This window comes from Coccidioides immitis, assembly GCF_000149335.2.
Source record: "Coccidioides immitis RS genomic scaffold supercont3.2, whole genome shotgun sequence".
In the NCBI taxonomy this organism is placed as follows: Eukaryota; Fungi; Ascomycota; class Eurotiomycetes; order Onygenales; family Onygenaceae; genus Coccidioides; species Coccidioides immitis.
This window is the reverse complement of record NW_004504309.1, coordinates 715,041-741,104: the sequence shown is the minus strand read 5'-3', so window position 1 is coordinate 741,104 and position 26,064 is coordinate 715,041. Positions and strand designations below refer to the sequence as shown.

Below are 26,064 nucleotides of genomic sequence, written 5' to 3'. Positions count from 1 at the left end.
TGCGAGCCTTCCATTGTGGACCTGACAGGGAAGATTTGAGAGCTTGTCCGTTTTGCGTTGGAATGCGCATCCCATCTTTCTCCCCTTCGTCCGTTGCCTGGTGGTTGAAAATGCGCTGCTTGGCCTGCCCTGCCGGCGCTCTCAGTCTTCAAGATCGGTTCTGGGTATCATATTAATGGTGGTTATAGTTGCCCCTTTAGTGCGCAGGCTGTTGGACGGGGATCCACCTGGCGCCCACCGTGATGGTACGGACGCTTTTTGATAGCTTCCGAGATTGGCCCGCGCTGGAGGGGCCCGAGAATCCCGACTTGATATCGAGCCTCATTTCTATTTTTGGTGTGAGACCAAGAAGATATACAATGGTCGTGTGATTGCTGTGCTGCTTTCTCATGCTTGTTCAGCCGCACATACGTGGTTGTGCGCGCTGTCGGCCCTCGTCGCCGCGGTCTTCCAGGCTGACGGATTCCGTGAGCGTTTGGCAAACTCGCTCTCCTGCGCCCTCACAGTACCGGAAGAAGATGTTTCCGTAACATACAGTTACCGGACCGTAAGTAGATCGTGGTTTCTATTGGACAATTGCAAAATAGCAGCGTACCAGTAACCTCCAATGAAAAAGCCAGAATCTGCATCAAAATTCTCCAATGGGAAGCCGAAGAATCCACCACCCCACCTTCCCCCCCACCGACAAAAAAAACAGACCGAAAAGGAGGGGAAATTTTTCCTGAGGGCGTTACATGACCGCGTTGCTGAGCAAAGGCAGTCGGCTTCCCTGTCATCTGGCAGGCCAGTTTTTCTTTTTAAACAGACCGGTACCTCATCCGCAGCCTTCAGGAGCTATCCTCGGATTTTCTCATACACTCAGTCAAGCCCCTCTTTCACGGCAGACAACCCCAACTCCAACTATGACGGAAATCACACATCCTACCATCAAAGGTGCGTTGTCTTCTCTTTTAAATTTAAGAGGATTATACAGAGCCAAGCCAATTCTCAACTCTACAATGCTTGTACCTGTGAAGGATCTAACAATGTACTCTTTTCGCTACCGTAGATGGATGGTTCTCCGAGATCTCTGATATGTGGCCCGGCCAGGCCATGACTCTCCGGGTTAACCAGATCCTCCACCACGAGAAATCCAAGTATCAAGATATCCTCATTTTTGAGAGCACCGACCATGGCACCTGCTTGGTTTTGGACAATGTGATCCAGTGCACAGAGCGCGATGAATTCTCGTATGCTTTTCCCGGTTGATCACGCGTTATGCCCAGATAGGAGTCGCAAGAGAGAAGTTGAACTGACAGGGTCCTTGTCAATTCAGCTACCAGGAGATGATCACTCACCTTGCCATGAACTCCCACCCAAACCCCAAGAAGGTCCTCGTCATTGGCGGAGGTGACGGTGGTGTCCTCCGTGAGATCGTCAAGCACGAATCAGTCGAGGAGGCCATTCTCTGCGATATCGATGAAGTATGGGCCCGCACCAGTAGTCCTTAGTCGGCCTTGTGTATACCATAGGATGCTGACAGACTATGCCGTAGGCCGTCATTCGTGCATCTAAGAAATATCTTCCTGGCATGAGCATAGGCTTCCAGCACCCTAACGTCAAGGTCCACATCGGAGACGGCTTCAAGTTCCTCGAGGAGAGAAAGAACGAATTCGACGTTATCATTACCGACAGCTCTGACCCTGAGGGCCCTGCTGAGGTTCTGTTCCAGAAGCCTTACTTCGAATTGCTCTACGGCTCTCTCCGAGAGGGCGGTGTCATCAGTACTCAAGGTTGTTCGTCGCCGTCTCCTTTCTGAAATTAACCTCGTTGCACTTTTTTTTTTTTTAAAGTCCTACCCCCCTCTGCAGCACGACACGATTCTTGTTCGCCAAATGAAGTCCACGCTTCTGACGGCTTTACAGGTTATTCTATCCTGATCAGCAATTTCCCCTCCACCTCTCCACGCTTCAAATTCTTAATTCCCCCTTGTTTTGGTGCAGCCGAGATGCTAATTTATTTACACATCTAGCTGAGAACCAATGGCTTCACATTAAGCTCATCACCGACCTCAAGAAGCTCATGAAGGAAGTCTTCCCCGTCGTTGAATACGCCTACACCAGCATCCCTACCTATCCATCCGGCCAGATCGGATTCCTCGTCGCCTGCAAGGACCCCAACCGCAATATCCGTGAGCCCGTGCGGTCATGGACCAGAGAGGAGGAGGACAAGCTGTGCAGATACTACAACCAGGACATCCACCGCGCCAGCTTCGTTCTGCCAGGCTTCGCCAGAAAGGCTCTGGAGTAATTCCACACGGCTTGGGTAGTTAATGAGGGGTGTGTGGAAAGGAATCAATTAGAGATAAGGCACGAAAAGGAAATAACCATATTAGTCAGACATAAATAGCGTCTGTTGGAAGATAAAAATTATGTGATGTGATCCTGGAAATGAATGAGACAAAGACATGTCCCAAAAAAAAGAAATCAACCGTTTTTTGAATGATAAGAAGAGAAATTTACGATGACCTTTCTGGTGCCTTTTTGTTTTTTTTTTTTTTTTTTTTTTCCAAATCATTCTTTCTTATTTTTGTTTCTCTCTTTCTCGGATTTGGAACTTTCGAACGTTTGGTTTGGTTCTATCACACCAAGAGGTAGAAATTCCTTCTCAGCTGTAGTACCATGTACGGACTAAATAATAGGAGCTAATGATAATGATAATTCTGCTTCTATTCACAGTGTCTGTCTACTGAAGGTAGGAAGCAGAAAAAGAAACTGAACGGACATTCTCGACATATCTTATCAATTATCCAGCCACAGCGTGAATAGCTTCGCCATCAGCTGTTCAACGTAGGTAACACAGAATAGGTATTTTCCTTCGGTGGGTTTTTTCTGTTTCTTTTTTTTTCTCTGAGAAGCGCCTAAAGCAGCAATAGCATGCTATCTAGACTAGAACTCATCTATCACCCAAACTGGGAGTAATAAATCTAGATGATTTGCTTGAACGCACGATTGATTGGCGATCGGACCTTATAGCCCTTGTAAAAATCAATGGTCGTGAGAGCACGCTTGCTGATACCTTCTGGGGTGAATTCGAATTTCTAGGAAAAGGGAGACGTTGTCAGCCTTGAGGAACTTGCAGATGAAGAATTACGTATATACATACCTTGTAAACTTCCTTGTAAGGGGCGGATGCTCCGAAGCGGTTCAAGCCGAACTGCTCGTGAGAGTATCGTTCCCAGCCCATCGTAGACATAACCTCAACGCTGAGGGAAGGAATACCGTCGGGAATGACCTGGAGACGGTATTCCTTGGGCTGAACATCGAAGATCTCAAAGCACGGGATCGAAACAACGCGAGCAGTAATGTTGTGCTTTTCTTTCAGGTATTTGGCGGCGTCAATGCAGAGACTGACCTCAGAACCCGTGCTGACAACGGTAATGTCTGCATTCTCAGCCTCGAGAGCCACGTATCCACCTTTGAGAGCCTTCTCAATGCTAGACGATTCCAAATGAGGGAGGTTTTGGCGGGTCAGAGCAAGGATGCTTGGTGTTGACTTAGAAGTTAAAGCAGAGTAGTAGGCAGCACTTGTCTCATTGCCATCAGCTGGGCGCCAGACCATCATGTTTGGCAAGGCACGGAAATGAGCAAGCGTCTCAATAGGCTGATGAGTAGGGCCGTCTTCTCCCAAGCCAATGGAATCGTGGGTGGCGATATAAATCACACGAACTTGAGACAAGGAGGAAAGGCGGACAGCGCCGGCAGCATAAGAGACGAAGTTCAAGAAAGTACCAGCAGCTGGGATCAAGGTACCATATGCCGCGATACCGTTCATGATGGCAGCCATACCATGCTCACGGACACCGTAGCGGAGGTAGCGACCGGCCCAGTCCCCGATTCCAAGGCTAGGAGGCTGGAAATCGTTGGCATTCTTCCATCTTGTGTTGTTAGAACCTGTCAAATCAGCCGAGCCTGACAAGAGTTCAGGAACGGCATCGTGAATTCTCTCGAGGACGGCTTCAGAGAGTTTTCGAGAAGCGACTGGTGGGTCAGATGGCTTGTAAGTGGGTAGGTTCTTCTCCCAACCCTCCGGGAGCTTCCCGGTGAGACGGCGCGTGAAGTCAGCATGGAGCTCGGGATACTCAGACTTATATTTCTGGAAGAGGATGTTCCACTCTTGCTCCTTGGCAGCTCCCTCCGCGGAATGTTTGTGGTACAGGTCATAAACCTCTTGAGGGACAACGAAGCTCTGTTCGGGATTGAAACCAAAGATTTTCTTGACGTTCTGGGCATCGTCGGCCTTGAGAGGGTTACCATGGACACCTCCAGTTCCCTGGAGCTTGGAACCAAACCCGATGGTAGTTGTGACCTTGATCACGGTTGGCTTGTCGGTGACCTTCTTGGCTTCTTCGATGGCGGCCTCAATGGCATCGAGATCGTGATCACCATCCTTGACGTGTAAAGTGTGCCAGCCGTATGATTCAAAGCGCTTCATGACATCTTCGGTGAAGGCAATCTTGGTGTCGCCATCTGACGGTGTAGTTAGCAGAGCATCTCTTAAGGGGTGATTTCCAGTCTTCGCACTCACCAATGGAGATGTGGTTATCATCGTATAAGCAGATCAGGTTACCAAGTTGAAGATGTCCAGCTTGACTGGCAGCTTCGCTGGCAACACCCTCCATGGCGCAACCATCGCCGAAAATGCAGTAAGTGTAGTTGTTGATGAGGTCATATCCTGGCTTGTTGAAGACAGCGGCAGTGTGCTTTTGGGCGATGGCAAGGCCAACAGCGTTCGCAAAACCTTGACCGAGAGGGCCAGTGGTCACTTCCACTCCGGGGGTGTCGTGAGCTTCAGGGTGGCCAGGGGTGATACTGTCAAGTTGCTGCAATTCGGGTTAGTGCCTCGAAAAAAGAAATTAAGTGGGGAGCTACCCCGCGCATAAAAAAAGAGATATACTAACTCTGAAGTTCTTCAAGTCGTCGAGAGAGACTTCATAGCCGAACAAATGCAAGAGAGCATACTGCAGCATGCAACCATGGCCGTTCCTATATGTGTCTCTGGTCAGTATATAAGATCTTCATTTAACGAGCCAATGAACGCGAGCTAAATCGCGGCTCAAGGTTGCAGCTGGCATGCAACGCCGTAAGACCATGAGCGAAAGCGGTGTGGAAAAGTGCGATGTAACGTACGAAAGGACGAAGCGATCTCTGTTAATCCACTGAGGGTTCTTAGGATTGAAGCTCATGAATTTGTTGAAGAGGACGTGGGCTGTAGGTGCCAGGCCCATGGGGGCACCTGGGTGCCCGGAGTTGGCTTTCGAAGTGGCATCGACCTGGACATTGCACAGGGCAGTTAGAATTGAATATGACTCGATAAATAGTCCTGTAACAATAAGAGAGAGAAAAATTTAATTTGTTTTCTTAGCCATGATTAAAGCATTTCCTTGGTATTGCTGGTGGGTGCGCTGGTGGTCGCCGTGACCAGGGTCTGCCATCACTCCCCCGCACATCCCACTTCGCGGGTATGCTCTGGCAATTAAGCAGCAGCACGCAAAGAAATACTCAATATGAAGACAATTTGCATCACGAGCTTCAATTGATGGAACAGGGGAACAGCAATTGCGAAAAAGAGTGTCACTTACAGCTAACACCCGGATGGTGTTGATTGCCAATCGATCCAAATCCGTATATCCCATGATGTCCGAGATCGGAGATATGTTAAGCGGGGGAGGTAGAGGGAAGAAAGTGCTGCCAGAACCAACTGGCAAGAGAGTGTGGAGTGGCAGAAAAAAGGGAAAATTGGGAAAAAAAAAAGAGGTAAAAAAAAGAAAGTAGGCAAAGACGAAGCAGAAGAGGGAATGGAGGAGAGCAACGGAGGGGGATATAAAAGGGACAGGAGACGTTGCGAAGGAAGATCAGAGACTTTTGGAGTTTCGGGAGCGACTTTCTCGCAGCAAAAACCTTGCTGGCGATGGTGGGGCGCGGCGGGGTGGATGACAAAGCCGTCGCTAGTCCGCATCCGGTAGTAGCTGCTGAGTCATCGCACCGTTGACAGGGATTGGCCGCCCGTTACGTCACAACGCCGCGCTCCATGCTCCATCCCAGATGCGTTGTGACAGGATCTGTGCAGGTTCAGTTGTCGCTGTGAACGCCAAAGAAGCCAAACCGGGGAGGGGAGGAGGAAACTGCCCACATTCTTTGACTCTGTCATTCGGAGTGGTAAGGGAATACTCGGACGGCCGATGTCCATCCCTGCAGGGAATCAGAATATGGCTCCTACGAATTTTTTTCCTGGGTGCATTTTTTTTTTTTGTTCCTTTTTTTTTTTCCCTTTTTTTTCTGGATTTGACTCTCCCTCTCGATTCCAGATTCACGCAAATTCAATTTCTTTGAGAGTTATTTTCTGAGGTAGTTCCTGGCCCAGAACCTGCTGGGTGCATGATTGGCCGGAACATACATTTTAGGGAAGCTGGACAAAGAAGACATGATTGTCCACGAACTGGAAAGACTGAGACACTGAAATGGTCACATGAAATATGAAACACTTTGGGAGCTGTCACAGCCTGATGGTCCAAAAAGAGAGAGAAAGTGAAAAAAAGGAAAAACGAGAGGTAGCTATAAAGCTCAAATCTCTGGCTCGGATATCCATATCTGAGCAAAACGATCGCAGATCCAAAGCCAGAGTACACAGTACATCCGGCCAGCAATGGCCCGGTTATATGAAATATACATACTCCCTTCGCAACAAGTGCTCATGTTCCAACAACAACGCCAGCAGACAGCGCCAAACCCAAACCCAACCATGAAACTGTATATGTATGAATGTATGTATGAATAATATCGAGCCAAACAAACCCGTCAAAAACTCCAACTCTTGTGGCTCGCAAATTCGAATAAGAGAATAAATAAATCATGTCGGATCACATCACGCACTGCCGGATCCAGGAATCTGTCATCGCAAAGTCTGCACCGCTTTCGTCCATGGTGTCAAGGTTGTGGGGTATCATGATCGCTTCGTATGCGTCCGCCATTGTCGTCTGGGTGCTGGGGACTTCTCCATGCTTATTCGGCGCCGGTCTGTTACCGGGGGTTGACCCCCAGCCCCCCTGCGGCCATCCGTGCTGCGCCGGAGGGATTGACGGTATCACTGACATTGGGGAGGACTGCTGCTGTGGCGCCTGAGCCGGCCGCTGATAACCCGAATGAAGAGTGGCGAACGTTGCAGGAGTTTCCCCGGCACCGTATATCCCGTTGTAGATATTCGCATGCCCGTTGTCCATATCGCTCAGGACATGCTCCCAATCGGACAGTTCCATTCCACCGCCAAATGCTGCTGGAACCTGCTTCTTCTCACCGTTAAGCTGCAGATAGTCCATGCTCAAACCACTGGCAGGGCACTCGCTCTTATTTCGTTTGGCTTGGTCAGACATTTCTGAGCATCCACTGGGTGGACTGGAGGATCGCACACTGCGCGAGAGCTCCGGAGAAGAAACGGTACAGTTCGACCTGCGAACGCTATCTTTAGAATAAGTTGATATGTCTGATTCCGAGGAGAAAGAAAATCGTGTCTTTAGCGGTTGCAGTAGCTGGTCTCTAGCCGATGTGTCCCTCGACGGGGATGGCGGAACATCGGCCGTCAATTGTAGGTTTTCGCCACTGGCTCGTCTCTGCGCCTCCTCAGGCGATAAATTGCTCACAATCGCTCCAAATTCGGCTGCAGCCTCCGCGGATTCGCATTCCAGAAGGCTCATGGCCACATGGAGTGACTTTTGGCCTTCCTTGACCAACTTGCTATCAGGACTCAAATCTAGGCTTTGCCAGAGAACTCCGAGACCGGATAGAACGATGAGCTCGCGCTTATTGATGGAGAGAGTTAGGCTCATTCGTCGTTCTTCGAGCAGTTTCAACAGCTGTAGAATGTGTTTGGAGGAGTCAACGAGAGGAAGCATCGAGGGAGAAGCACTTTCTGGTTTGCCATAGCAAGCTGCGGGTCTACGGAGTAACATGCGAATAAAATAATAGATAATTGACTGGGACGGCCTGTTAGTTTCGTGCTCCTGAAGTACAAGCCTTGCCTTAAAAAGGTGGTGAACGTACCAGAATAGGCGCACGGCCGCTAGTAAAGCCAGAAGTGGGTTTATCTTGAACGAATTCGACCCGAAGATGGGACGGCAGCTTCTTTAGCCAGTCATCCAATTCCTCTGCAAGCGAATGCATGGTGGGTAAAGAGATTTCGTAGCCTGCGGGAGAGGGATACAATTCCTCCAGGACTTTGCTCAAAATCCGAGAGGCTGAAAACAAGGCCAAAGCACTGGATATTCTAGTCGACTGCTCCGGAGGGGTGGGGATAAAGCCGGTCTCAGTCACATTCTCATCATCAACATCGGACGGATATTCGGTGCAGATATCTGACTCCGCCATCAATACCGGAAGGCCAGTCAAGGCGGCTGCAAACCTAATAACACAGTAAGCCCGGAGTTTTGGCTTATGGATGGTGCCTTGGTTGTCATATCATACCGATCAAGAGAGTATTGACACCAGAACACCCTTTTCCGCGTTTCGCTCATGAGGGGATTGAAGGAAAACCTCTTTTGGCTCTGGTGAAGCCCAAGTTGCAAACATAAGGCAACTGCCAGTGATCTGTAGCGTAGGAGGGTCCTATAATCCGACTTCAGGGAGTAGTAAATTTCTGCAAGAACATAGCATTGAAGGGCAGACAAAGAGATATCCTCGGACAATGCTTCGAGTTTGGGGATCCAGCTCCGTTCGAAAAAGACAGGGTCCTGAGGTATGCGGGGCTATCAGGATAGTTAATCAGAGGTCAACTCGATTTGAGAGGATAAAGACGGAAGCAAAAGGGGGGACTTACAGTTGAAGAAACCACGGCAATTCCAAAAATCAGGTTTAGCTGGGTTAATGCGTACTTGTCGTTCTCTATGGACTGGGGATTGGATGTGTATCGACTGTAGGTTTTGAGGATATCTGGGCGATGGACAACGGGATAGAGAGGTGCCCATTCTTGGAAAAAAATGTTGAGTAGCTGATCTGAGACAAGTCGAGGCGGCATTTTCAGCCTTGAATCTTGAAGCGGCCATGTGTGTAACGGAGGAGGAATCGTTGCATCTAAGGAAATATGGGCCGATGACTGGCCACTTCTCTCGAGTTTGCTTGCGAAGGCATCTTGGAACGGGTCAGCATTGTCGGCGAGAGGGGGAGGGGGAGAAGAAAGGGAGAAAAAGAAAAGGCTACGGAAGGCCAGTACCTAAGAAAGCCCTGGTGCTCGACGGACCCATGAAAGGCGAATCCTGACTCGGCTTTCTCAACGAAGACGCATTCTGGACGTGAATAAGTTCATCCCGATGCGCAGTTGTAGACGAGTCATTGCAACGGTGCATCACGGCAGGGTCGGATGAGCGAGGCGGCGACTTTCTTGATGTTGGTGAACTTGAAGGTAGCCGTGAAAGCATATTAATCTTCTCGTTCTTCTCATCCAGCAGGCATTTGAGCTCCCGCACCTCCGCCTCCAGCGACCGGACACGCTCCTCCAAGGACTCCGTGTATCCTCGCGGGAAGGCCCGCCTGCTCAGCTTATCGCTGGTCTTACATTCAAATCCGACATTGGCACACTGCGAGCAGCACGGCCGAATCCCATCACAGCGAATCTTCTTGCTTCTGCACCGATCACACGCCTGAGCAACTCGACTTTGCGAGCTGTTGCCAACTTTTATCACCTTCATGGGAAGTAGCCCGGGCATAGCGTTCGCAGTGGAGAGCTCCGAGGCGCTAGCCAGCGGCCTCCCGATCCCGTCAGGTGCAGTCAGTTTGTCGGATAGACGGAGAAAAAGGCGGCTGACGAGTAGGTTTCCTTGATGCGAGAGAAGAAAAACCCTGGAGAGGAGAGGGCAGGTTATTTACATGTAGGCGGGAGAGACTGAATTATGGATACAATCCATCCAAGAAGCAGGTACTCCCCATTATGAAGATCCTGGACCGTCCCTTGGCTCATCGTGCTGGATTTTTAGTTTCTCGGGGCCGAGCAGCACAGAATTGCGTGGGGCGGACCGTGGGGGGTGAAGTTTTGATATCCGCCAAGCAAGCTCCGGACGAAAGGAAGCCGGTTACTATTAGCAGTGCTGTTCGCCCACATCCCAACAACCAGCATAACCTTGTTGTCGAAGCTCTCGGGCCAACTTCGCAGATTACTCCAGACTCACATCTTGTGCACTCGACCTTCCTTGGCAACCTCGTGCGCGTTGTCACCACGCTGTGCCCAAGCTTCACCCTCCCTGATCTCCCAGACTTGGGTTGTCTAGCATGCACCCCATGAAGCAAAGGCATGTGGTGAAGGGGTTCGTGGGCGTTCACATGGCCTTGCAGGGAGCTCGATCGGTGTCTGATTTGATAGCTGTAGAAATTAAACCCCTATTCAAGGGTGCTTGGATGCTCCCTTTAGCCTCGTGGCTGCATCGGTAACGCTGATCAGTGCTACCGTCAACTTCAGTGGTTACAGTCTGCTCCGATGCAGCAATTTTTCCAGCACAAGTTGCATTCACTGTTACCCTGTTTCTATCTCTACTAACACTCTTTGTTTCGAGTGAACTTACATACTTACACACATGCCTTTCGAGATGCCTGAGCGAGTGCACAACTTCACAAGGAGCGCAGAAGGCCCAAATTGTAATTGATGTGGAATAACTACGTATCATATTTTGGTTGGCAATGCGGAGTAAACTCGTCATCGATCCAGTCTGTGCTGGGCGATCATGACGATGACGACTCGGTGGATGGGATTCGGCATCCAAGTCTTATCGCCATGTAATAGAGGATATTTCGCCTCCGCCGTTCTTTGGTCCCCTGAATATCTTCCCTTTGCCACGACGATTTTTGAAAATGGATTCCTGAATGTGGGGGTAGAGCTGGTGGATGCCGATTAGAGCGAAGAAGAACTCCGCAATAGCTTCTTTTTTGATGGGGCTTCTCGTCGGCCGCAGTGAAAATCCCGTTGCTCTGACCATCCCCATCCAGGGGCTTCCAGAGCACCACTGATTCTTGGCCAATCCAGCGACCTGGATTATGTTGTGGAATCGATACTGAATTCAACCAATCTATCAATAACTACTCCGTACCGCCAAGAGTTCGCCACCTTCGTCGGCGTTTCTCGATTGTATTTTGAAGGGGAAAAACAAGGAGAGTACCCGTAAAACTTGGAAATCTTCGCAACCTTTGGAGCTCTTTCTGGTTTATGGCACCGGGCGCATCCCCGAAATTGAAGTGTGAACGCGGATGGGCAATGGATAAGCACTACGGAGTACAGTACGGAGTACGGAGTTTTCATAGAAAGAAACGTTATCGTTGCTGGTGCTAGCAGTGCTTGGAGCGAACTCCGGTTCTCCTTTGGATGCGCTCTCAGCCCTAAATTAGGTCAGGGTACTCCGTACGGAGTATCATTGTTCGAGACCAATGCCAAGACGGAAAAAAAAATTCGTCACAGCGGTATCTGTGTCATACCCATGGCCTTAAGAAAAGTCCTCTGCTATATCGGCCCCGGGGCTATATTGTCTCAGGTATTGTTGGACTACGGGGGTGTTTGCCAGCTCTAACTTCTACGAAAAAAGGTTAACCGGGAACGCCAGGATAAATTAGGAAGACAGGAGGGAGGAAGAGTAAAACACGGAAAAAACATACCCTATCTTCTAATTGATCGTTTGCTTTAGCAAGGAAGTCCATCTCAATTTCACGCAGTTTCATGACGGTGTCCCAAACCAAAGGCCGAATTGTAGCTCCATCGACTTTCTCACGCCATTCTTGTACGTATTCGCCGCTTTCTTGCAGTAACTCGAGGTGAGTGGCAACCCGGTCCTGCACTATTACAGTAGCACGAAGTTGATATATGTCCCATAGCGGTTCGCGCTGGAGTAGATCACGTAATTTCTCGGATGATTCGATCTCTTCACCCTTCCAAGCTGCTTTTATCTCTCTTTCACCGTTATTGGCCTGTACCACCTCGAAACCAAGGCCATCCTCTTCATTGACACATGCCCACCAAACGAAAGGACTTTCCCAATTAATTTTGGTCACCATCCCTGGGCTCGAGGCTAAGAAAAGTCGGACGCCGGGAGGATCATCACACACCATCAGCTTTGCCGGTTTCAATGGATCGTCGTCTGGAATTTGTAGGTCGAGAAACAGCTGCCGCGCATCTGAGACTGTGTCTTCAAGAAACCCATAGGAGAAGATCATTTCTGCGGCCCCTTTCTCATCTCCATACCTATGCAACACCAATCAATTGGTTTAATCCCCCAAGAAAGGCCGAAAGGGCCAAAGACCGCGAACTCACGTAATGGTAACCTCGTCGCCTTCCTCGAGCCTCTGCCCATAGTGTAACTGGAGCACGACATTGCCATTCCCATCAACATCGTACATCGCATTAGTATCCTCACCCGATGCGTGGTTCGCCATGTCAACACAAGGCACCATTGCATGTCCTATTCCCGGAACCTCCAGCGCGCGAGACCGATACATGGAGTCGACAATTTTCCAGTCGTAGAAAGTAAGCTTGCCAGTCTCTCCGTGCCACCAATTTGTCTTGCACCAGGCAATATCTTTGGTCGATTCGCGTAACTGCTCAAATTCTCGTTCAAGAGAATCCAGTTTAGCCTCCAAGGCCGGTTTCAATGATGTTCCTTGCAGTATTTCAAACTCGCCGTCGGTATAGAATGTCGGCAGGGTATATGATTCTGGCAAGAATTGAACATACCCTGTCCACGGATTGCATAGGCCGACTTGACCTTTCGATTCGTTTGAAGAATCATGACTCAAATGGGTGAGCGCAAGGAGAAGATATATCAATATGGCGCCTCGAGCTGACTGTAAATATCAGTATCTCATTTTTGTACTTCTCGAGACAAAGGTACAGAACTGTATCATATACACGATAACAACAATAGGTAAGACAAAGAAAACGTTGATAAAACGTCAGTTATATTTAACTACTCACCCTCCCAAACTCCCCCATAGCATCTAAAACCTCCCTCAGATCCATATCCGACTTCGCGTATGTGTCTACCAAATTCAAAGACAGAACCAAATCTGCCGGAATACTCATCAGTATCTCCGGCTCAACAGCCCCTTGATTTTGTCCGGGTACAAAGTCCTTGGCGACTCTGCTACGCGTGGCAAATACCGCAGAACCTTTGCCAATCCCATCTTCCGTATGGAGTCGTCTGACTTCGACCCCTTCGAAGGATACGCCGTTCAGCTTTGTCCACGCGGAAAGAGCGTCGATAGGGAGAAATTGACGCTTCATTGGCGCGGAGAAAGGGGGGAAGCACAGGAGGTTTTCTCTGGTTATTATAGACAAAGCAACGCGTCAAGGCCTGCAGGATCGCTCGACTCTGTTTGCTCGAGAGCAGGAGTGCAGGTTTGGCGAATGCGTGGGGATCGGCGATGTTGATTGGTCGATCGGCTGAGGCGTTGAAATGACGTCATGGGTCAATCTCGCAGCTTATAACAGTGATGTCGCATGGGCATCGAGCACGGCAAACGGCCCTGTAAATCAACAGATAGCGGCATTTTAAAAGCCCAGTAGGGAGTGATTCAGTTTATGCCTCTCAATTCTCATAGTACCTTTATTTATTTCGCATAGACGTTTAGACACACACACACACACAAAAAAAAAATAAAAATAAAAAAAATCAAAAATAAACAAATTTCGGTTCGAAACCATGTTTCTCAAAACGCGGTTTCCACGTCCAGCCGCGCTTTTCGCCGGACGACTTCATTCAATCTATCATGTGCATTCTTCCTCCGTAAACACTCCAAGACCCACGACAGCTATGCCTCTGGCATGGTATAGCGGGTGGACCGGATCGAGGCCTGAAGATCATAGCGTTAATCGCAGCGATAGGGGGGACCAGACGGATCCGCAGACGAAGGCGACAAGGGCTGCCTGGAAGGAGAAGAAAGAGGGAAATGCTGCGACTGATAGGACAAAGAGTCAGGCAACAACGGAGCTAAATCAAAAAAGAGGAAAGACACCGGAGGACGAGTTTCCAGAGGCACCAAGACCGATAATAGGCACTACCGATGAGAGAGGAAGGGTAAGACATAGTCTAAACCAGGTTACGTGCCCAGGTGACTAACTGAAACACTCAACAGAAAGGTTGGGAGTAGCATTCAGGAATACTAATCAACAAAAAAGGTCGACAGGAATTGGTGCGTTAACATGTGAATATGTTCTATTGATATATCCTGTATCATCTACCGACTTTGAATGAGAGAATCTGGATAGCGTCTAGTTAGCACTTCATAGGCATCAAGGGAAATTGAAGTGGAACATACATCATGTTTCCCAACTGAGACCACCTCATCTTCCGAGACTCTTATACCACCAACTCCTTCAACGTAGGCTATGGGTGCATCGCCCATCACCTTCCGGGCCACGTCTGCGACGGTACTATTTCTGCGATATGATTAGCAGAGCGCATCTCAAGAAATGAAACTAGGAAACAAACTTCTTGACTAGAACACAGTCTCTGAAGACGGCGTTTCCACCCCCTGAACCGGAAGTGAAATTGTGAATATTCCGCACCGGAAATACGGGCACAAGCCCAAGGAGCTCTGCAGCACGAGAGAGCACCTGAACGACACCTGTAGACCCGAATCGATATAGAACAAGACCCTTCAGGTTTTCAACTCGGCTATAACAAGTTAGCAGAGGGGTTTCCTCAAGCTCAAATAAACAATAGCAAGAAGACATACTTTTTGAGCTTGTCATCCATTTCCTTGAGGCCACCACCGTCGGGATCGCCCATCTCTATTAGATCTTCTCTTGTGTCGACGAACTCACTACCTTCCACATACTTGACGTATCCCTGCTTTGCGAGCTTACGAAGGAATACTTCTGATATTGCGGAGCATAGGACAATGGATTGGGGATCTTGCACTTTTGCAATCTTGTTTATATTCTGATGTAGACATGAGCAAAGAATCGACAGTAGGCCGTGGAGAGAAGATAGTGGTTACCTTATCAGCGTCTGGATGATCGATTTTGTTCAATGCCAAAACGGTGGGAAATTTTTCGTCTATGAATGCGACGACAACCTGTGCAATTGTTTCATCAGACCAATCTTGTAGGGGCTCTTTAAGGTCTAATCGATCAAGACACCTGGCGACTATCTTCGATGTCGCTCCATAGCCGGAGAATTGCGTTTGCAATGTTTCGACGGGTGTCGCTTCTGTATGTGTGGTTAGAGGGTAACAGAGGTGGATCAATTGGTCGCAACTAAATACTTACTTACTGCGACATGGCGACGCTTTATAGAACCCCTGAGAGGTATATTAGCACTGTCTAGCCAGATTGGAACGGCTATAATACCATTTCTCCATCAAATTTCCAAGAATCCATCTTACAATCTCTGATTTTAACCAAATGATGTCCTGCGATGGGTCGTACCCCCTAGTTGCCTTCCCTGGGACAGCGCGCGTAAGCATCTCGCATTAGAGAGCGATTGGGGCCGTAGCATTGAACTGAAATAATAAGATCCGAAATCCGCCCACCTTCAGCATCCGTTGTGCCGCTCACATCGACCACATGTATCAGCGCATCGGCATGGCGCAAATCGTCCAAGAATTTATTCCCAAGTCCTTTGCCCTCGTGTGCTCCCGGAACCAGCCCTGCGACATCCAGTAATTCGATTGGAACCGACCTCCGACCTTCGTGACAACTCCCGTAATTGGGTTTGCATTTCTCGGTCAAGTTATGCCGCTGACAAGCGCAGTCTATTTGTAGGTATCCGATTGCGCGCTGGGGGTCGATGGTCGTGAAGCTAGGTGGAGAGGAAATTTCAGCATACTACGTCTAGGAATAGGGAACATAGGGCCGAGTCGATAGGCAAATATGAAAGCCTCTACTCCGGAGATATGCGAGAATGTGTTAAAGCGGGCTCACTCACGGAAAATTTCCTAGTAGCGGGGATCTTCGAGTTAGCGATTAGCCAATTCATGGGCGAGATTAGCATCGAAGCATGAACTCACCGACTTTAGAAGATGCATCTGTCAAACTGCTCAATAAATCATGTTAACAAATCACTGGGACATTATCTATTCCTTATGAAGTTTGACATAGTACCTGTTTAACGTTGTGGATTTCCCGGATGAGGGCTTGCCAACAAGCCCGATCAGTGGATCGCGAGGCATTAGGCTCGTTGGACTGGGCGCGCGGTGTTAGGGGGCTCAAATGCGGTGGTGGGAAATATCGGCAGGGTGTTCTTAAGGCAGTTAACATGCGATATGGTTATTGAAAAAAGTCTGGCTAGGAACTGTTCCCACCAAGGCTAGATGCTCCCCTCTACATAGAATGACGACTATGGCCGTTCCATTGGTTGGTTAGTTACCTAATTTTTTGACATGCAGCGGGAGACATTGATCGCCCCCCATTTGAGATCTGCATGCGGACTGAGATAAATATCCGTTTGATTTACGGAGTACCTCTTGCAAGTGAACCGATTTGAAATGAATTTTAACGTATTTATTATTAGGATCCTATGTGTTTGTAGCTATCGTCAGGTTGTACTTTTACTCCATCATATCGGATTCTATCCGGGTACCAATGCAGGGGATTCATAATAGTACGAATTATTATTTGGAGGATATGAGCGTTTTGGATCCTCCAACTTTTGATTTGCGACATTTACGCTGGCCACGTTTGACTCTTCTTCACAGTGCGTGAAAACGCCCCCAGAAGTTGCCATTAGTACCTTTCCGTCTTTCCTGACTAGGTCGATATCCGGCATCGTGTGTATATACTGGGGATCTGCGCTTGTGTCTGTGTCTCCGACGTTCGTGGTTGCATATAGATTGGAGAGAAGGGAAGAAGAGTAGTGTGAAGCTGCGAAGAACCATAGCAATCCCCAAATAATAGCCGCGAGGACAACAGGGAGAATCACAATGACATCGCTGGTCCTGCTCTGCTGATTTCAAGGGTGACCAGAGCCGGATCGATGGCCATTATATACCCTCGAGACAGGAGGAGATTGTCAAGTCTATTCTCGTTTTTCGCAAGCCATTCGAAGGCTCGTTGATTGAAGGCTTTCGAGCTAATATTTGAGCTACCATCGCCCAGAGTGCCACTGATAATGAGAACGGCAGAGGTATCAATCTCCCCAAAAAAGCGTGCACCAGTGTTGTTTTGGCTCCCCTGCTTATAACAATTGGTCCCATATGTTCTACCTCCTGTTGCTTGGTTATGATAAAACCTATCGCACTTTCAAAAGGCCTGACGGGTTCGGGGAGTGTTTCCGACCTAACAAGTGTGATATTGACCACAGATATTCGGAAAAGTGAAAAGATAACTTTGCCTGGCGTTCCCTCTGGATTCAGGAATTCAAAATTGGCCTGGGCGATAGAGTTCTCAACCTTGTGGACTCCACCAGCGCTGGCGTTTCCAATTTTCTCCGAAATCTGCCGAATGACCGGGTCGTTCGACTGTGTAGGATCTGTGGACCAAGATCTCTTGATAAGGTCGTATACCTCATCTGCGGGGAAAGGTGCGTTATAGTCGTAAACCGAGGAGATTTTCATTGCGGTGCTAAGAAACGTATGTTTGCTTCGGCCCTTTGTGATGCTAAACATCTGCTTCATAATAGCCGTATCACCCCCGACTCCTAGTACAGCCCAGGGATTATCCTCTCGGTTGGGCCGGAGATACTCTGAGAGGTATCGTTGGTCTGTAGCATCATCCCAATGAATTTCTAGCACACCGATCAAAGTATCCTTTAAAAATGTTCCTGCGAAGCTATTATCGAAAGCACATTCCCATGAAGCCGAGTCATCTGGGCCTGGAATCCAAGGGCAGTCGTATGCTTTCTGCTCCTCCTCGTCGATTATTCCTCCAAACGTCACATATGTATCGGGTGACACAGAGAACCCTTCGTCATCTAGCCAGATTCGCGGCCCGACACCTTTTTGGGGATCAAACTTGCGTGTGGGCGGAGTCATCTCTGGTGTCCCCAGGGCGACGTCCCCTGTCAGAGAGAAATTTAAATTCGACGCGAACAAATTGCTGTTCATAAGCTCTGTAAAGTGTTTGTCAAGTCCGTCGACCTCCCCCGGCCTCGTAGAAGAGAATATTACGTACCCCGGTCGTTTTAGCATCTGAGGCTTCACAGATGCACCGGTCATGTTTTTCTTCATCGCAATATAGCCAGGCGAATCAAGACCCCAAAGCAAAGTATCATATAGCCCGGCGCCAAGCAAGAAGATGGTGAGAAATAGGACAAGAGCGGCATGATGGCTAAACCCGCGGGAAAAGATGAACACAAATCTTTGGATATAATCCTCGGTGAACATCAGGTACGCCGTGAATGCGCTTCGCACCGATTCCAAAAGAGAAAAGAGCTTGAACGGCAATATGAACAGCGATACCGGCAATTCGAAAGAGTATTGACTTGACAGCATTATGGCCGACAGCAAACGACGAATTACCGAAATTAGACGCGGACGTAATCATTGCAAGCAGGAGAGATGAATAGGGGTAGAGGTAAATACCTCCACACAAAATTGAGGACGTAAAAGAGACAGCACAGTAAATTTAGATGGAAGAAAAACCCTGGTACAAGCAACCCGACTGCATGCGGAAAAGAGGGGTCACGAACATATTGCTTCGGGTATCAAAAGCGGCGAAGCAAGATATAATAAGTATTCAAGGTTCTTAAGCTCTCTAAGGCTGGCTTTCGATAGTAACGATTTTTCTTTTCTTTTCATTTTTTGGGGGGACAAAGCCGCACTTTGGTTTTTTCGTCCATAAGTTTGGCACATGGGTCTCTTGACAGCCTATGACAAAACGGTCACTTCGGAGCCTATCGCATCTAGATTCTTTCGGAGCCGCATTGTGAGAGCACGGTGCAAAAGGTATGACTTGCTCCCCGGCGAAGTGTTTCTAAATAGTTAGCAGGCGGGATGAGCTGATTGGGAACAGCTTCGCTTCTCGCCTTGGCGGGCTTGATCTGGCCGAACAAGAAACCGCTCCAGGGAGAGGGCTGTGGCTCCGTTGTACTCCCTTGCTACACGGAGTACTCTCTTGCTATATCTTCATATTTCAGCCACCCTGCCCCTTTAAGAATATGTACTTTACCAAGTACGGGGTATTCCGTATTCGGGGAGTCAGTATTTTGGGGCACATGACTTCAGATTTGTCATTGGGACGAAGAGAGAGGGCACAGCCTTGACAAAAGTCGATATATTCTGCGAGGGATGTTAAAAGAATAGTGACAGGTTATCTATTAAATAGGCCTTCAACCCCGGAGAAGATCGAGCCTCCGTTTTGTTATTCGGGTGTTGCCCATGATGCCGATACGTGAGGAAACATTCGATGTGATGGTGAACGCCTAACGGCCAAGGTCGGCCCGAGTCACGTGAAAGCACACAACACCCGCTACGGCTCCATAGAATTCTGCGGTTCCGCCCAGGGACACATCGGAGTATCGTCCGCGTGCCGTCCCTCTCTTTCCAACGAGATGGTTCGTATCAGATTGACGTCGGCCTCGACAGGATGGAGTGCCCCCTACTATATTTTTACCTTTTGCCGCCTACCGTCCTCCCGACTCAATGCCCTGTTTTGAAACGTCGTTTCCTGGCCTTGGAGCCAGATAACGTCATAGCTATGGATGCACGCCACAGCTTATCACCTAGCTCGATGTATGGTTCTGCAGGGATGATCTACGTTTGAGGCAGGGGCGTGCAGGTTGATATAAAAGGCATGCAGTTGAGGGGCAATGGGAGAAGTCGTCTCCATCCAAATTGCCGACCACATATCATTACCTAACCTCCTCCATTTCATAACTAACTATTCCAACATATATTGCTGATATAATTATCAAACTTCTCCAGAATGTCTGGCACGAGCGAAACATTTCATTCTACCAAGGAGCAGCTTCGCAAGGCAGAGTCCAAAGTCTCCGGACAACACGGCGGTGATGTTCCCTCGGGGTCAGACGTATCCCAGATGAAGGTACGCCCGTGCATCCCAAAGCTTCTCCCAAATTGGTCATTCCCATCTAACCATCCAACCAGTCCATTATCGACTCCACAACCGATAAGCAAACCGACATCGACCGCCGCAAAGCCAATCTGCCCCTTCCCGAACAACCAGCTGGCGAATCAGGACTTGTATCAGCGAATATGAAAACTACAGGCGGAGGATCTGGCGCGGTAGCGTCATCTGTGGGAACAGGGGAAGAGGCAAGTGGTTTACGGGAACCCGTAACGGCGGAGAGTAGCCTGAGGACTTCTGGGGATGAGACGAAGAAGGAAACGGCCCCGAGTGGAAATGTGGGGAGACAAGGGAAAGAAGGGCTGGAGGATATCCCAAATGATGCTAAGGCGAGATAATGGGCATTGGATGGCATCGATTGTGATGAATGATGACCTTGTCTGTCTTCTCTCCTTCCCTCCTTCCCCCCCTTGTCTTTATGATGAAATTGATGTCAAGGTAGCGAAATGCTGTAGCCAAATACTAAAATGCTTTGGTTTCATATTTGTCTTGACGCTCATAATTCTAGTAATCACGTAAATCCAATGTCCCATATCTATAGAATTTGCGTGTTGCATTGAATTGGACTGGCTGCGATCATTACGGAAAACTGCTTCATGATCGTACGGCTGGTTTTGGCTCTCAAAGAACCTAAGTTTAGCAATGCATTTCACATAGCTCCACCACATAATAGCCAGCTTATTAAACTTCATGCCAACAGAATTATCATTTTCAGTCTAAATTCTCCTTTGCCAGGAGAGAATGCATGAGGTTGGCACCTCTCATGGAGTCTATTGTTCGTAAAACGGCTTCTGACGAAGAATTGTACTATATAAGCATTGGATTCAAGAAGCCTCTCTCCATACATAGGAGGAGGAATAAAGATCACCACGGTTTTGTATTTTTGAATCCTTAATCCATATAGTCTGCATGCCGCAGGCGATATGTGGCCAGATTCGATGGCTATGTCGGCAGAAATCCAAGATTCAGCCATGCTTGGACTCCCATGCAAGGATGACCAACTAACTAAACAGTGAGTCAGGTCGAGAAGGAATGATGCTGAGATGGACATGGGCAATGCTTGTTTCGACTTCATTATGTATTATGCTCTACCAGGGTGACGATACCCTGATGAAGGTGGACCGTGATTTCCAGAGCAATGATCTCAGGCGAGATGCAAGGCTGAGGCACAGCCCGCCCGCGATTGGTAGGTTCGAAGCCACTCCTAATGCACGGGAAGCTAAAACCGGGGCAAAACAAACAAACAGACTGGGCACAAGTGGACCCGCGCCACATGCTTGCTGTGGCGGTGAGGGGATGACGTTTTATAGGGCGGGAGAGGATGGAGCGCTGGGAGCAGGGTTTGAGCGGATGACGCATCATCAGAGGACTCGAATGGCGACGCTCACGGGGCAGCGGAGACATCGGCGTAACTTCAGGTTGCATGTGCAAGGCAGTACAGAAGCTTTGTAGCGCGGATGTACTCGCCGGGCGGGCATTACATTGCTCAGGGAAAGTTGCTGCGCATGATCTCGAATGCCAAGGAATCTCTACTGGCCGAAAGAGCTGGAGTGGGTCTAGCTTCGCTTCAAACCGTGTTAATACTTTAACTGGGTACTTTTCCTCTCGCTTCATCGCATGACTGTTGATTATTATTATTCCTCCTCCAAAATCAACTTTGATATCCTGTTCTCATAGACTATTTCCACTAGAGATAAACGGTCATTTCAATCTATTATCTGGTGACCGACGACCCAATCTTTCACGATGGCCTTCACTGCATCGTAAGTAATACTCCTCCCCACATCTTCCCAGCCTCTTCCGACCGTTCCGGGTCAGTGCAAGCCCTCCAACTGGGACCGAGCACGGGACCTGTCCGACATATGGCTCATCGTTCTCATACAGAGATATCTGTAAAATCATCTTTGCCATCATCCTCCCGCCTCTTGGTGTCTTCCTTGAGCGTGGTTGCGGAGCCGATTTGCTCATCAACATCTGTTTAACGATCTTGGGTTATATTCCCGGCATCATCCATGCTCTGTCAGTACCATCCCGTCTTCTCTTTAATCTTTTTAAATGAGGATTGACTTGGATACTAACATTTATTTTAGCTACATTATCCTCAAGTATTAATGAGAGCGTGTCGGTCGCCGATCTGGAGATTTTCGAAAGAGTCCGTAGTACATTTACTTTTTCGGTCCGTATACAGACGACGCTGAAAGGGGATGATATGTTAATAATGAGCCGACGAGTGCTTACGATGGGGAGGGAGCAGATGCTGTCCTGGTGGCAGTGACAGCTTTGCTCTGTCTGGAAATTTGTTTTCTTCCTCTTGCAGCCCTTTGGAAACCCATGTCTCGGGAGGCTAACCCACGCTTTAATGATCGGTATTTGTTTCGCGCTGTCCTCTTGTATCCCGTACCTGTCTCGCTGGTTTCTGATTTCCTTTTTTGATATGATACCAACTTTCCTTATCTCTTTTTATTTCTTGCGGTACTTTTGTTTCTTGAGTCTGTGCCATCGTTGGCAATGACATCCATAATGAATTGGCCCGCTCCCGGCTAGCAGTCCCGATGTATCCGGCCTCCGTTGCATGAGGTCAAGAAGCAAAAAGTTACTGTCTTAGAATTGATCCTTATATCTTGCCAGCACCGATGCATTTCAGTGTTGTAGCGTCCATTTCTTGAGAGTCGCGGCTAGTTCGATCATTGCCTACGAGGTCACACACATGCTCCGTACATAATCTGCATTGAACAGTCAAGCCATGTAAGATAAAGAACCGACAACCAAGATCTCCCCCTTGTTGTGTGCTGCCGATAAACCCTCCCAAGCAAGAGCGGAATCCTGGTGTTGGTCACGTGGAACCTTTGATGCGATTGGCCGCTCATCACATCGCCGACGGGCGCTTCGACGTCGCTTCCCACTCGTCGGCCGTTGACATAGACGTTTCATCACGGCGTCTATGCCGTTGAACGGCCAGCTGCCATTGCCTCCACTGTTGCCGCTGCATGGAATTTTCAATCCTCAGCCCTCCAAGTCTTTGATCGTTGGGATATGTACCAATCGGACCATGCATGACAGGTTGCCGAATGCCATGATCAACTCAAAGACGAGTTCCGATTCGCCGTCGCCCTCATTCTTCAGGAGAACGCAGCCTCCTTGCTGCAAGGTTGCCTGTCTTTCTGACATCACTTCAAGGTGTTCCAATGGCATCCAATCTCATTGGAGCGTTTGCTGCTTCCATCTACACTCAGATGGAATCTTCTCCCCGCTGAATATCACTTCCCCTTAACCCCTCATGGCTCTCGTTCCCTGAGGTTTCAATCTCTATAGATTATGTCCTATTTTCCTTGCAGTGCATTGTTTCCTTCATTTATGTGCGTGCAAGATTACACTCACTTTTCTGGTGCAGGTCGATCGACGTATAGGGCGGCACCAATATCAGACCTTGTTAACCTCCTTCCCTTGTCCGAATCCATGGCGTAGCTCAAGATCGATTGTCACCCCGCCTCTGTGACCCTATCGGACAGCTACGCTCCGGGTACAATACACAGTAGATGGGCGACGGCCTGCACCCGCAAAAGAAGGCCGCAGCAGGATGCGCCTCTTAATTCAAATTCTCATATTGAGTAATTTGTTGAGATACCCCAATATAGTCGCTGGTGCTGCGCTTGTACCGAGGGCCGGGCAACAACTTGTGCAGGATATCGTTCCTCCATGTTCGTTATCGTGTTTGAAAGATTTTATATCGCATAATTATCCAACGTCAATTTGCTCCGACACGAAGAGCCTGGGTTGTTTGTGCACTCAAAAATCGCGTACAGGCTACGCATTTGGGGAAGCAGCTTTGCAATGCGTCCTGGCATCTTGTCCCTCTCCAAAGGATAGAGAATTCGGAGTCTATAATGTATGCCGGGATGTGTTCGCTGCCGTTCCTAACACCCATACAGCTATTATTGCCACACTTACGCCCAGTCATACCGTCCCACACTCGTCACATATCGGATCCATGGAAACATCGAAAATAACCATGTCAATTATCTCATCAACGAAGGATATTGCTCATGAAAAGACCAGGACGAATATCACACCTACAGCATTGGCTACTTCTACCAGAAAATCGACCTCAACACCGGGCGCGAGTCATGAAAGTAAAATAAACGCAGATGCTTCGATGTCTTTCACTCTTAGTTCTTCCATGCCAGCGCAGACGACAGTGGCAATTCCCTCTGGTTCTCTCCCCCGAAATCAAATTATTGGCATTTCCGTTGGAGTGGGGGCAGCGTGCTTATTTGGGATAGGACTGCTAGCATTCTTCGTCTTATGTTGGCGCAGATGTTTCCAACGTCGGAAAAATGAGCTGTTCGAAATTGGTGGAACAATGGCAGAACCATCGCCGAGGCTATTTCGTAAAAGCTTGCCACGAATTCCCAGTACCCCTGTTGGCGCTTATAACCGATCGACCTTTGAGCCACTGACCTCCATTCCTGGCCTAAGGTTTCATTCTGGCTACCAAAGCAGTGATTTTGGTCCGGGTAAAAGGCCTTATACCCCTTCTGAGCTGGCAGAGACGGATGACATAGAGCTCGAAAGCCCTTCCTCGATGCGAACAGTGTCACGCCTGCTTCCAGATAAGCCCGATCTCGAAACAGTTGTTCATCCGCATCCTATAACTGAAAAGTTAGCGTCTGCTCGACCATCAAGTGCAGTCACTATATTCGAGGAAGACGCTGATTACCGCAGATCAAATCCACCTGAAGAGCATTTGGATATGTTTAAATCAGACTGTGATTTGCGTACAGAAGGTGGACTATGGAGCCGAGGTTTTCCGGGGAACAACTCTTTTTTGTCACCGGAAGTCAGAACTCACCCAAATACGGTCAAATTTACAAATCCATTCGCGGGAGTCTTGCATACTCCTGTGGACGGGACAGCGTCACCCCAGATACCCAGAAAAGGCTCAGTTGTAGAGTTATCATCTTTACACTCCAGCTCTCACCCACAACTTAGCGGGCATGTGGACTGCCGGAAAACTGATTCACACATATTTCGCATGCGTCATTCGGTCGCGTCATCGACTACTAGCTTTGAGACGACTGCGTCGGATGAAGAGGGAGTGAATACCAGATCAAGCCGCGCCACGACAAGGCTAAGCCCCGTGGAAGAATCTGATTCCAAGTTCTCTCCGTCCAAGTATTTGCAGGTGCCTCCTGCGGCTCATTATTCACACTCCGTCCGTGGAAGAAACCAGTGGAATCCAAGGCCTTTGAGAAATGGGGATAGTCATAATAACCCTCGGCGACAGCCTAGCTCTAACGAAGGAAACCACACTCTGGAACCGGGCCCGTGCCGCCCTCGTGCGCAACCCGCATCTTATAAAGATTTTGGCTGTAAAGCAGAGTCTAGCGCAGAGAGCGCAGGAAATCTTTCGCTGCCAGTTAACGCTCATATGTGCGCTAACCTATATATACGACCTTCACGGAGACCTGAACAAGGGCTCGCAGAGTTCAATAGTGGGTACGGACATGAGGGTCGAGCGAGCCTCTGGGAGCGAAAACTCGACCCGCCACGAAGGGGACCGAGGCTAGTTTTGAGGACCGATTGATGCTTATTTCCGATATTTAATGATCGATTAATGCCAAGATGGTTTCTTTCTTCATGGAGGTATGTTTTATTAGCATAGCGGAGTTGCATAGATATTCCGCTTTGGAAAGCCTTATGGTATCCAGATCTTCTTGTATATGATGTACAAAGTATGCACAGGACATATACTTTTGTTGTTTTGTTTCAAAGCTGGATGCTAGCCAAAACCCCAGAGGTTCTGAAAGCACATCTCCATGCTTTGGTTTCTTCTTTCCTTCGTTCTAGCTTCGTTTTCCAGTTCCTTATTTTCTCGTCGGCTATCTGCCTCGCTTCGTTCATTTGACCTCACTTCAATAACTGCCCGGGTGGCAGCCCCTTTAGCGTCACGTGCTTTGACATTTAGCAAAGGGCAACTTTAACATCGTTCCCTTTCACCTCTCCATATACATTTTGTACCAGCCCACACCGGCCATA

At 48.7% G+C, this 26,064-nt stretch overlaps 13 protein-coding genes across 13 annotated transcripts; 7 read left to right on the top strand and 6 right to left on the bottom strand.

The window, feature by feature from the left end:
- Window positions 1-734: 734 nt before the first annotated feature.
- On the top strand, window positions 735-2,520 carry CIMG_09600 (spermidine synthase; the record flags this gene model as incomplete). The annotated part of the gene is made up of 5 exons (XM_001239978.2): window positions 735-933; window positions 1,049-1,229; window positions 1,316-1,463; window positions 1,535-1,772; window positions 2,012-2,520. The coding sequence occupies 5 exons, from the start codon at window positions 735-737 to the stop codon at window positions 2,287-2,289; spliced, it is 1,044 nt and encodes a 347-aa protein (XP_001239979.2). The 3' UTR covers window positions 2,290-2,520.
- A 168-nt stretch (window positions 2,521-2,688) lies between these two features.
- On the bottom strand, window positions 2,689-5,806 carry CIMG_09601 (transketolase). The gene is made up of 6 exons (XM_001239979.2): window positions 5,621-5,806; window positions 5,169-5,311; window positions 4,940-5,024; window positions 4,567-4,861; window positions 3,145-4,508; window positions 2,689-3,079 (listed from the first exon to the last, which is right to left on the bottom strand). The coding sequence occupies exons 1-6, from the start codon at window positions 5,672-5,674 to the stop codon at window positions 2,966-2,968; spliced, it is 2,055 nt and encodes a 684-aa protein (XP_001239980.2). The 5' UTR covers window positions 5,675-5,806; the 3' UTR covers window positions 2,689-2,965.
- A 534-nt stretch (window positions 5,807-6,340) lies between these two features.
- On the bottom strand, window positions 6,341-9,987 carry CIMG_09602 (C6 transcription factor FacB). The gene is made up of 5 exons (XM_001239980.2): window positions 9,241-9,987; window positions 8,848-9,158; window positions 8,496-8,776; window positions 8,076-8,433; window positions 6,341-8,008 (listed from the first exon to the last, which is right to left on the bottom strand). Exons 1-5 carry the CDS (start codon window positions 9,731-9,733, stop codon window positions 6,899-6,901), a joined length of 2,553 nt encoding a protein of 850 aa, XP_001239981.1. The 5' UTR covers window positions 9,734-9,987; the 3' UTR covers window positions 6,341-6,898.
- On the top strand, window positions 9,955-10,305 carry CIMG_09603 (uncharacterized protein; the record flags this gene model as incomplete). Its single annotated transcript, XM_001239981.2, has 1 exon — window positions 9,955-10,305. The coding sequence occupies one exon, from the start codon at window positions 9,955-9,957 to the stop codon at window positions 10,303-10,305; it is 351 nt and encodes a 116-aa protein (XP_001239982.2).
- Window positions 10,306-10,824: 519 nt separating this feature from the next.
- CIMG_09604 (SET domain-containing protein) lies at window positions 10,825-13,393 on the bottom strand. The gene is made up of 5 exons (XM_001239982.2): window positions 12,976-13,393; window positions 12,316-12,845; window positions 11,664-12,246; window positions 11,174-11,581; window positions 10,825-11,068 (listed from the first exon to the last, which is right to left on the bottom strand). Exons 1-4 carry the CDS (start codon window positions 13,282-13,284, stop codon window positions 11,495-11,497), a joined length of 1,509 nt encoding a protein of 502 aa, XP_001239983.1. The 5' UTR covers window positions 13,285-13,393; the 3' UTR covers window positions 10,825-11,068; window positions 11,174-11,494.
- Window positions 13,394-13,582: 189 nt separating this feature from the next.
- On the top strand, window positions 13,583-14,507 carry CIMG_09605 (uncharacterized protein). The gene is made up of 2 exons (XM_001239983.2): window positions 13,583-14,077; window positions 14,136-14,507. The coding sequence occupies exons 1-2, from the start codon at window positions 13,703-13,705 to the stop codon at window positions 14,148-14,150; spliced, it is 390 nt and encodes a 129-aa protein (XP_001239984.1). The 5' UTR covers window positions 13,583-13,702; the 3' UTR covers window positions 14,151-14,507.
- Window positions 14,198-16,277, bottom strand: CIMG_09606 (GTP-binding protein). Its single transcript, XM_001239984.2, has 11 exons — window positions 16,108-16,277; window positions 16,014-16,039; window positions 15,932-15,941; window positions 15,537-15,805; window positions 15,355-15,448; window positions 15,274-15,305; window positions 15,003-15,214; window positions 14,739-14,944; window positions 14,492-14,677; window positions 14,319-14,439; window positions 14,198-14,260 (listed from the first exon to the last, which is right to left on the bottom strand). The coding sequence occupies exons 1-11, from the start codon at window positions 16,173-16,175 to the stop codon at window positions 14,234-14,236; spliced, it is 1,251 nt and encodes a 416-aa protein (XP_001239985.1). The 5' UTR covers window positions 16,176-16,277; the 3' UTR covers window positions 14,198-14,233.
- A 643-nt stretch (window positions 16,278-16,920) lies between these two features.
- Window positions 16,921-18,434, bottom strand: CIMG_09607 (uncharacterized protein; the record flags this gene model as incomplete). The annotated part of the gene is made up of 2 exons (XM_001239985.2): window positions 16,921-17,175; window positions 17,208-18,434. The coding sequence occupies 2 exons, from the start codon at window positions 18,432-18,434 to the stop codon at window positions 16,921-16,923; spliced, it is 1,482 nt and encodes a 493-aa protein (XP_001239986.2).
- A 634-nt stretch (window positions 18,435-19,068) lies between these two features.
- On the top strand, window positions 19,069-20,667 carry CIMG_09609 (uncharacterized protein). Its single transcript, XM_001239987.2, has 2 exons — window positions 19,069-19,986; window positions 20,049-20,667. Exons 1-2 carry the CDS (start codon window positions 19,867-19,869, stop codon window positions 20,364-20,366), a joined length of 438 nt encoding a protein of 145 aa, XP_001239988.1. The 5' UTR covers window positions 19,069-19,866; the 3' UTR covers window positions 20,367-20,667.
- Window positions 20,668-20,773: 106 nt separating this feature from the next.
- CIMG_12390 (uncharacterized protein) lies at window positions 20,774-21,480 on the top strand (the record flags this gene model as incomplete). Its single annotated transcript, XM_012358753.1, has 2 exons — window positions 20,774-20,832; window positions 21,042-21,480. The coding sequence occupies 2 exons, from the start codon at window positions 20,774-20,776 to the stop codon at window positions 21,478-21,480; spliced, it is 498 nt and encodes a 165-aa protein (XP_012214176.1).
- A 294-nt stretch (window positions 21,481-21,774) lies between these two features.
- CIMG_09610 (plasma membrane proteolipid 3) lies at window positions 21,775-22,140 on the top strand (the record flags this gene model as incomplete). Its single annotated transcript, XM_001239988.1, has 3 exons — window positions 21,775-21,791; window positions 21,913-22,047; window positions 22,119-22,140. The coding sequence occupies 3 exons, from the start codon at window positions 21,775-21,777 to the stop codon at window positions 22,138-22,140; spliced, it is 174 nt and encodes a 57-aa protein (XP_001239989.1).
- Window positions 22,141-22,764: 624 nt separating this feature from the next.
- On the bottom strand, window positions 22,765-23,486 carry CIMG_12391 (uncharacterized protein; the record flags this gene model as incomplete). Its single annotated transcript, XM_012358754.1, has 2 exons — window positions 22,765-23,011; window positions 23,407-23,486. The coding sequence occupies 2 exons, from the start codon at window positions 23,484-23,486 to the stop codon at window positions 22,765-22,767; spliced, it is 327 nt and encodes a 108-aa protein (XP_012214177.1).
- A 119-nt stretch (window positions 23,487-23,605) lies between these two features.
- CIMG_09611 (uncharacterized protein) lies at window positions 23,606-26,055 on the top strand (the record flags this gene model as incomplete). Its single annotated transcript, XM_001239989.2, has 1 exon — window positions 23,606-26,055. One exon carries the CDS (start codon window positions 23,606-23,608, stop codon window positions 25,610-25,612), a length of 2,007 nt encoding a protein of 668 aa, XP_001239990.2. The 3' UTR covers window positions 25,613-26,055.
- Between the last annotated feature and the right edge of the window lie 9 nt (window positions 26,056-26,064).

What these genes read in the sequence shown, in the direction of transcription:
- CIMG_09604 (XM_001239982.2), bottom strand. Translation starts at nt 13,284, where the DNA reads ATGAAGCGTCAATTTCTCCCTATCGACGCTCTTTCCGCGTGGACAAAG. An exon ending in CTATGGGGGAGTTTGGGAGG is followed by an intron (nt 12,846 to 12,975) that starts GTGAGTAGTTAA and finishes TGATATTTACAG; the next exon opens with TCAGCTCGAGGCGCCATATT. An exon ending in GGCGACGAGGTTACCATTAC is followed by an intron (nt 12,247 to 12,315) that starts GTGAGTTCGCGG and finishes GGTGTTGCATAG; the next exon opens with GTATGGAGATGAGAAAGGGG.
- CIMG_09602 (XM_001239980.2), bottom strand. Translation starts at nt 9,733, where the DNA reads ATGCCCGGGCTACTTCCCATGAAGGTGATAAAAGTTGGCAACAGCTCG. An exon ending in GAGCACCAGGGCTTTCTTAG is followed by an intron (nt 9,159 to 9,240) that starts GTACTGGCCTTC and finishes ACCCGTTCCAAG; the next exon opens with ATGCCTTCGCAAGCAAACTC. An exon ending in TGTCAATACTCTCTTGATCG is followed by an intron (nt 8,434 to 8,495) that starts GTATGATATGAC and finishes CTGTGTTATTAG; the next exon opens with GTTTGCAGCCGCCTTGACTG.
- CIMG_09601 (XM_001239979.2), bottom strand. Translation starts at nt 5,674, where the DNA reads ATGGGATATACGGATTTGGATCGATTGGCAATCAACACCATCCGGGTG. An exon ending in ACACCATCCGGGTGTTAGCT is followed by an intron (nt 5,312 to 5,620) that starts GTAAGTGACACT and finishes TGCAATGTCCAG; the next exon opens with GTCGATGCCACTTCGAAAGC. An exon ending in TGATAACCACATCTCCATTG is followed by an intron (nt 4,509 to 4,566) that starts GTGAGTGCGAAG and finishes CTACACCGTCAG; the next exon opens with ATGGCGACACCAAGATTGCC.
- CIMG_09609 (XM_001239987.2), top strand. Translation starts at nt 19,867, where the DNA reads ATGTCTGGCACGAGCGAAACATTTCATTCTACCAAGGAGCAGCTTCGC. An exon ending in CAGACGTATCCCAGATGAAG is followed by an intron (nt 19,987 to 20,048) that starts GTACGCCCGTGC and finishes CCATCCAACCAG; the next exon opens with TCCATTATCGACTCCACAAC.
- CIMG_09605 (XM_001239983.2), top strand. Translation starts at nt 13,703, where the DNA reads ATGTTTCTCAAAACGCGGTTTCCACGTCCAGCCGCGCTTTTCGCCGGA.
- CIMG_09606 (XM_001239984.2), bottom strand. Translation starts at nt 16,175, where the DNA reads ATGCCTCGCGATCCACTGATCGGGCTTGTTGGCAAGCCCTCATCCGGG. An exon ending in AAATCCACAACGTTAAACAG is followed by an intron (nt 16,040 to 16,107) that starts GTACTATGTCAA and finishes TTTATTGAGCAG; the next exon opens with TTTGACAGATGCATCTTCTA. An exon ending in GGAAATTTGATGGAGAAATG is followed by an intron (nt 15,306 to 15,354) that starts GTATTATAGCCG and finishes TATACCTCTCAG; the next exon opens with GGGTTCTATAAAGCGTCGCC.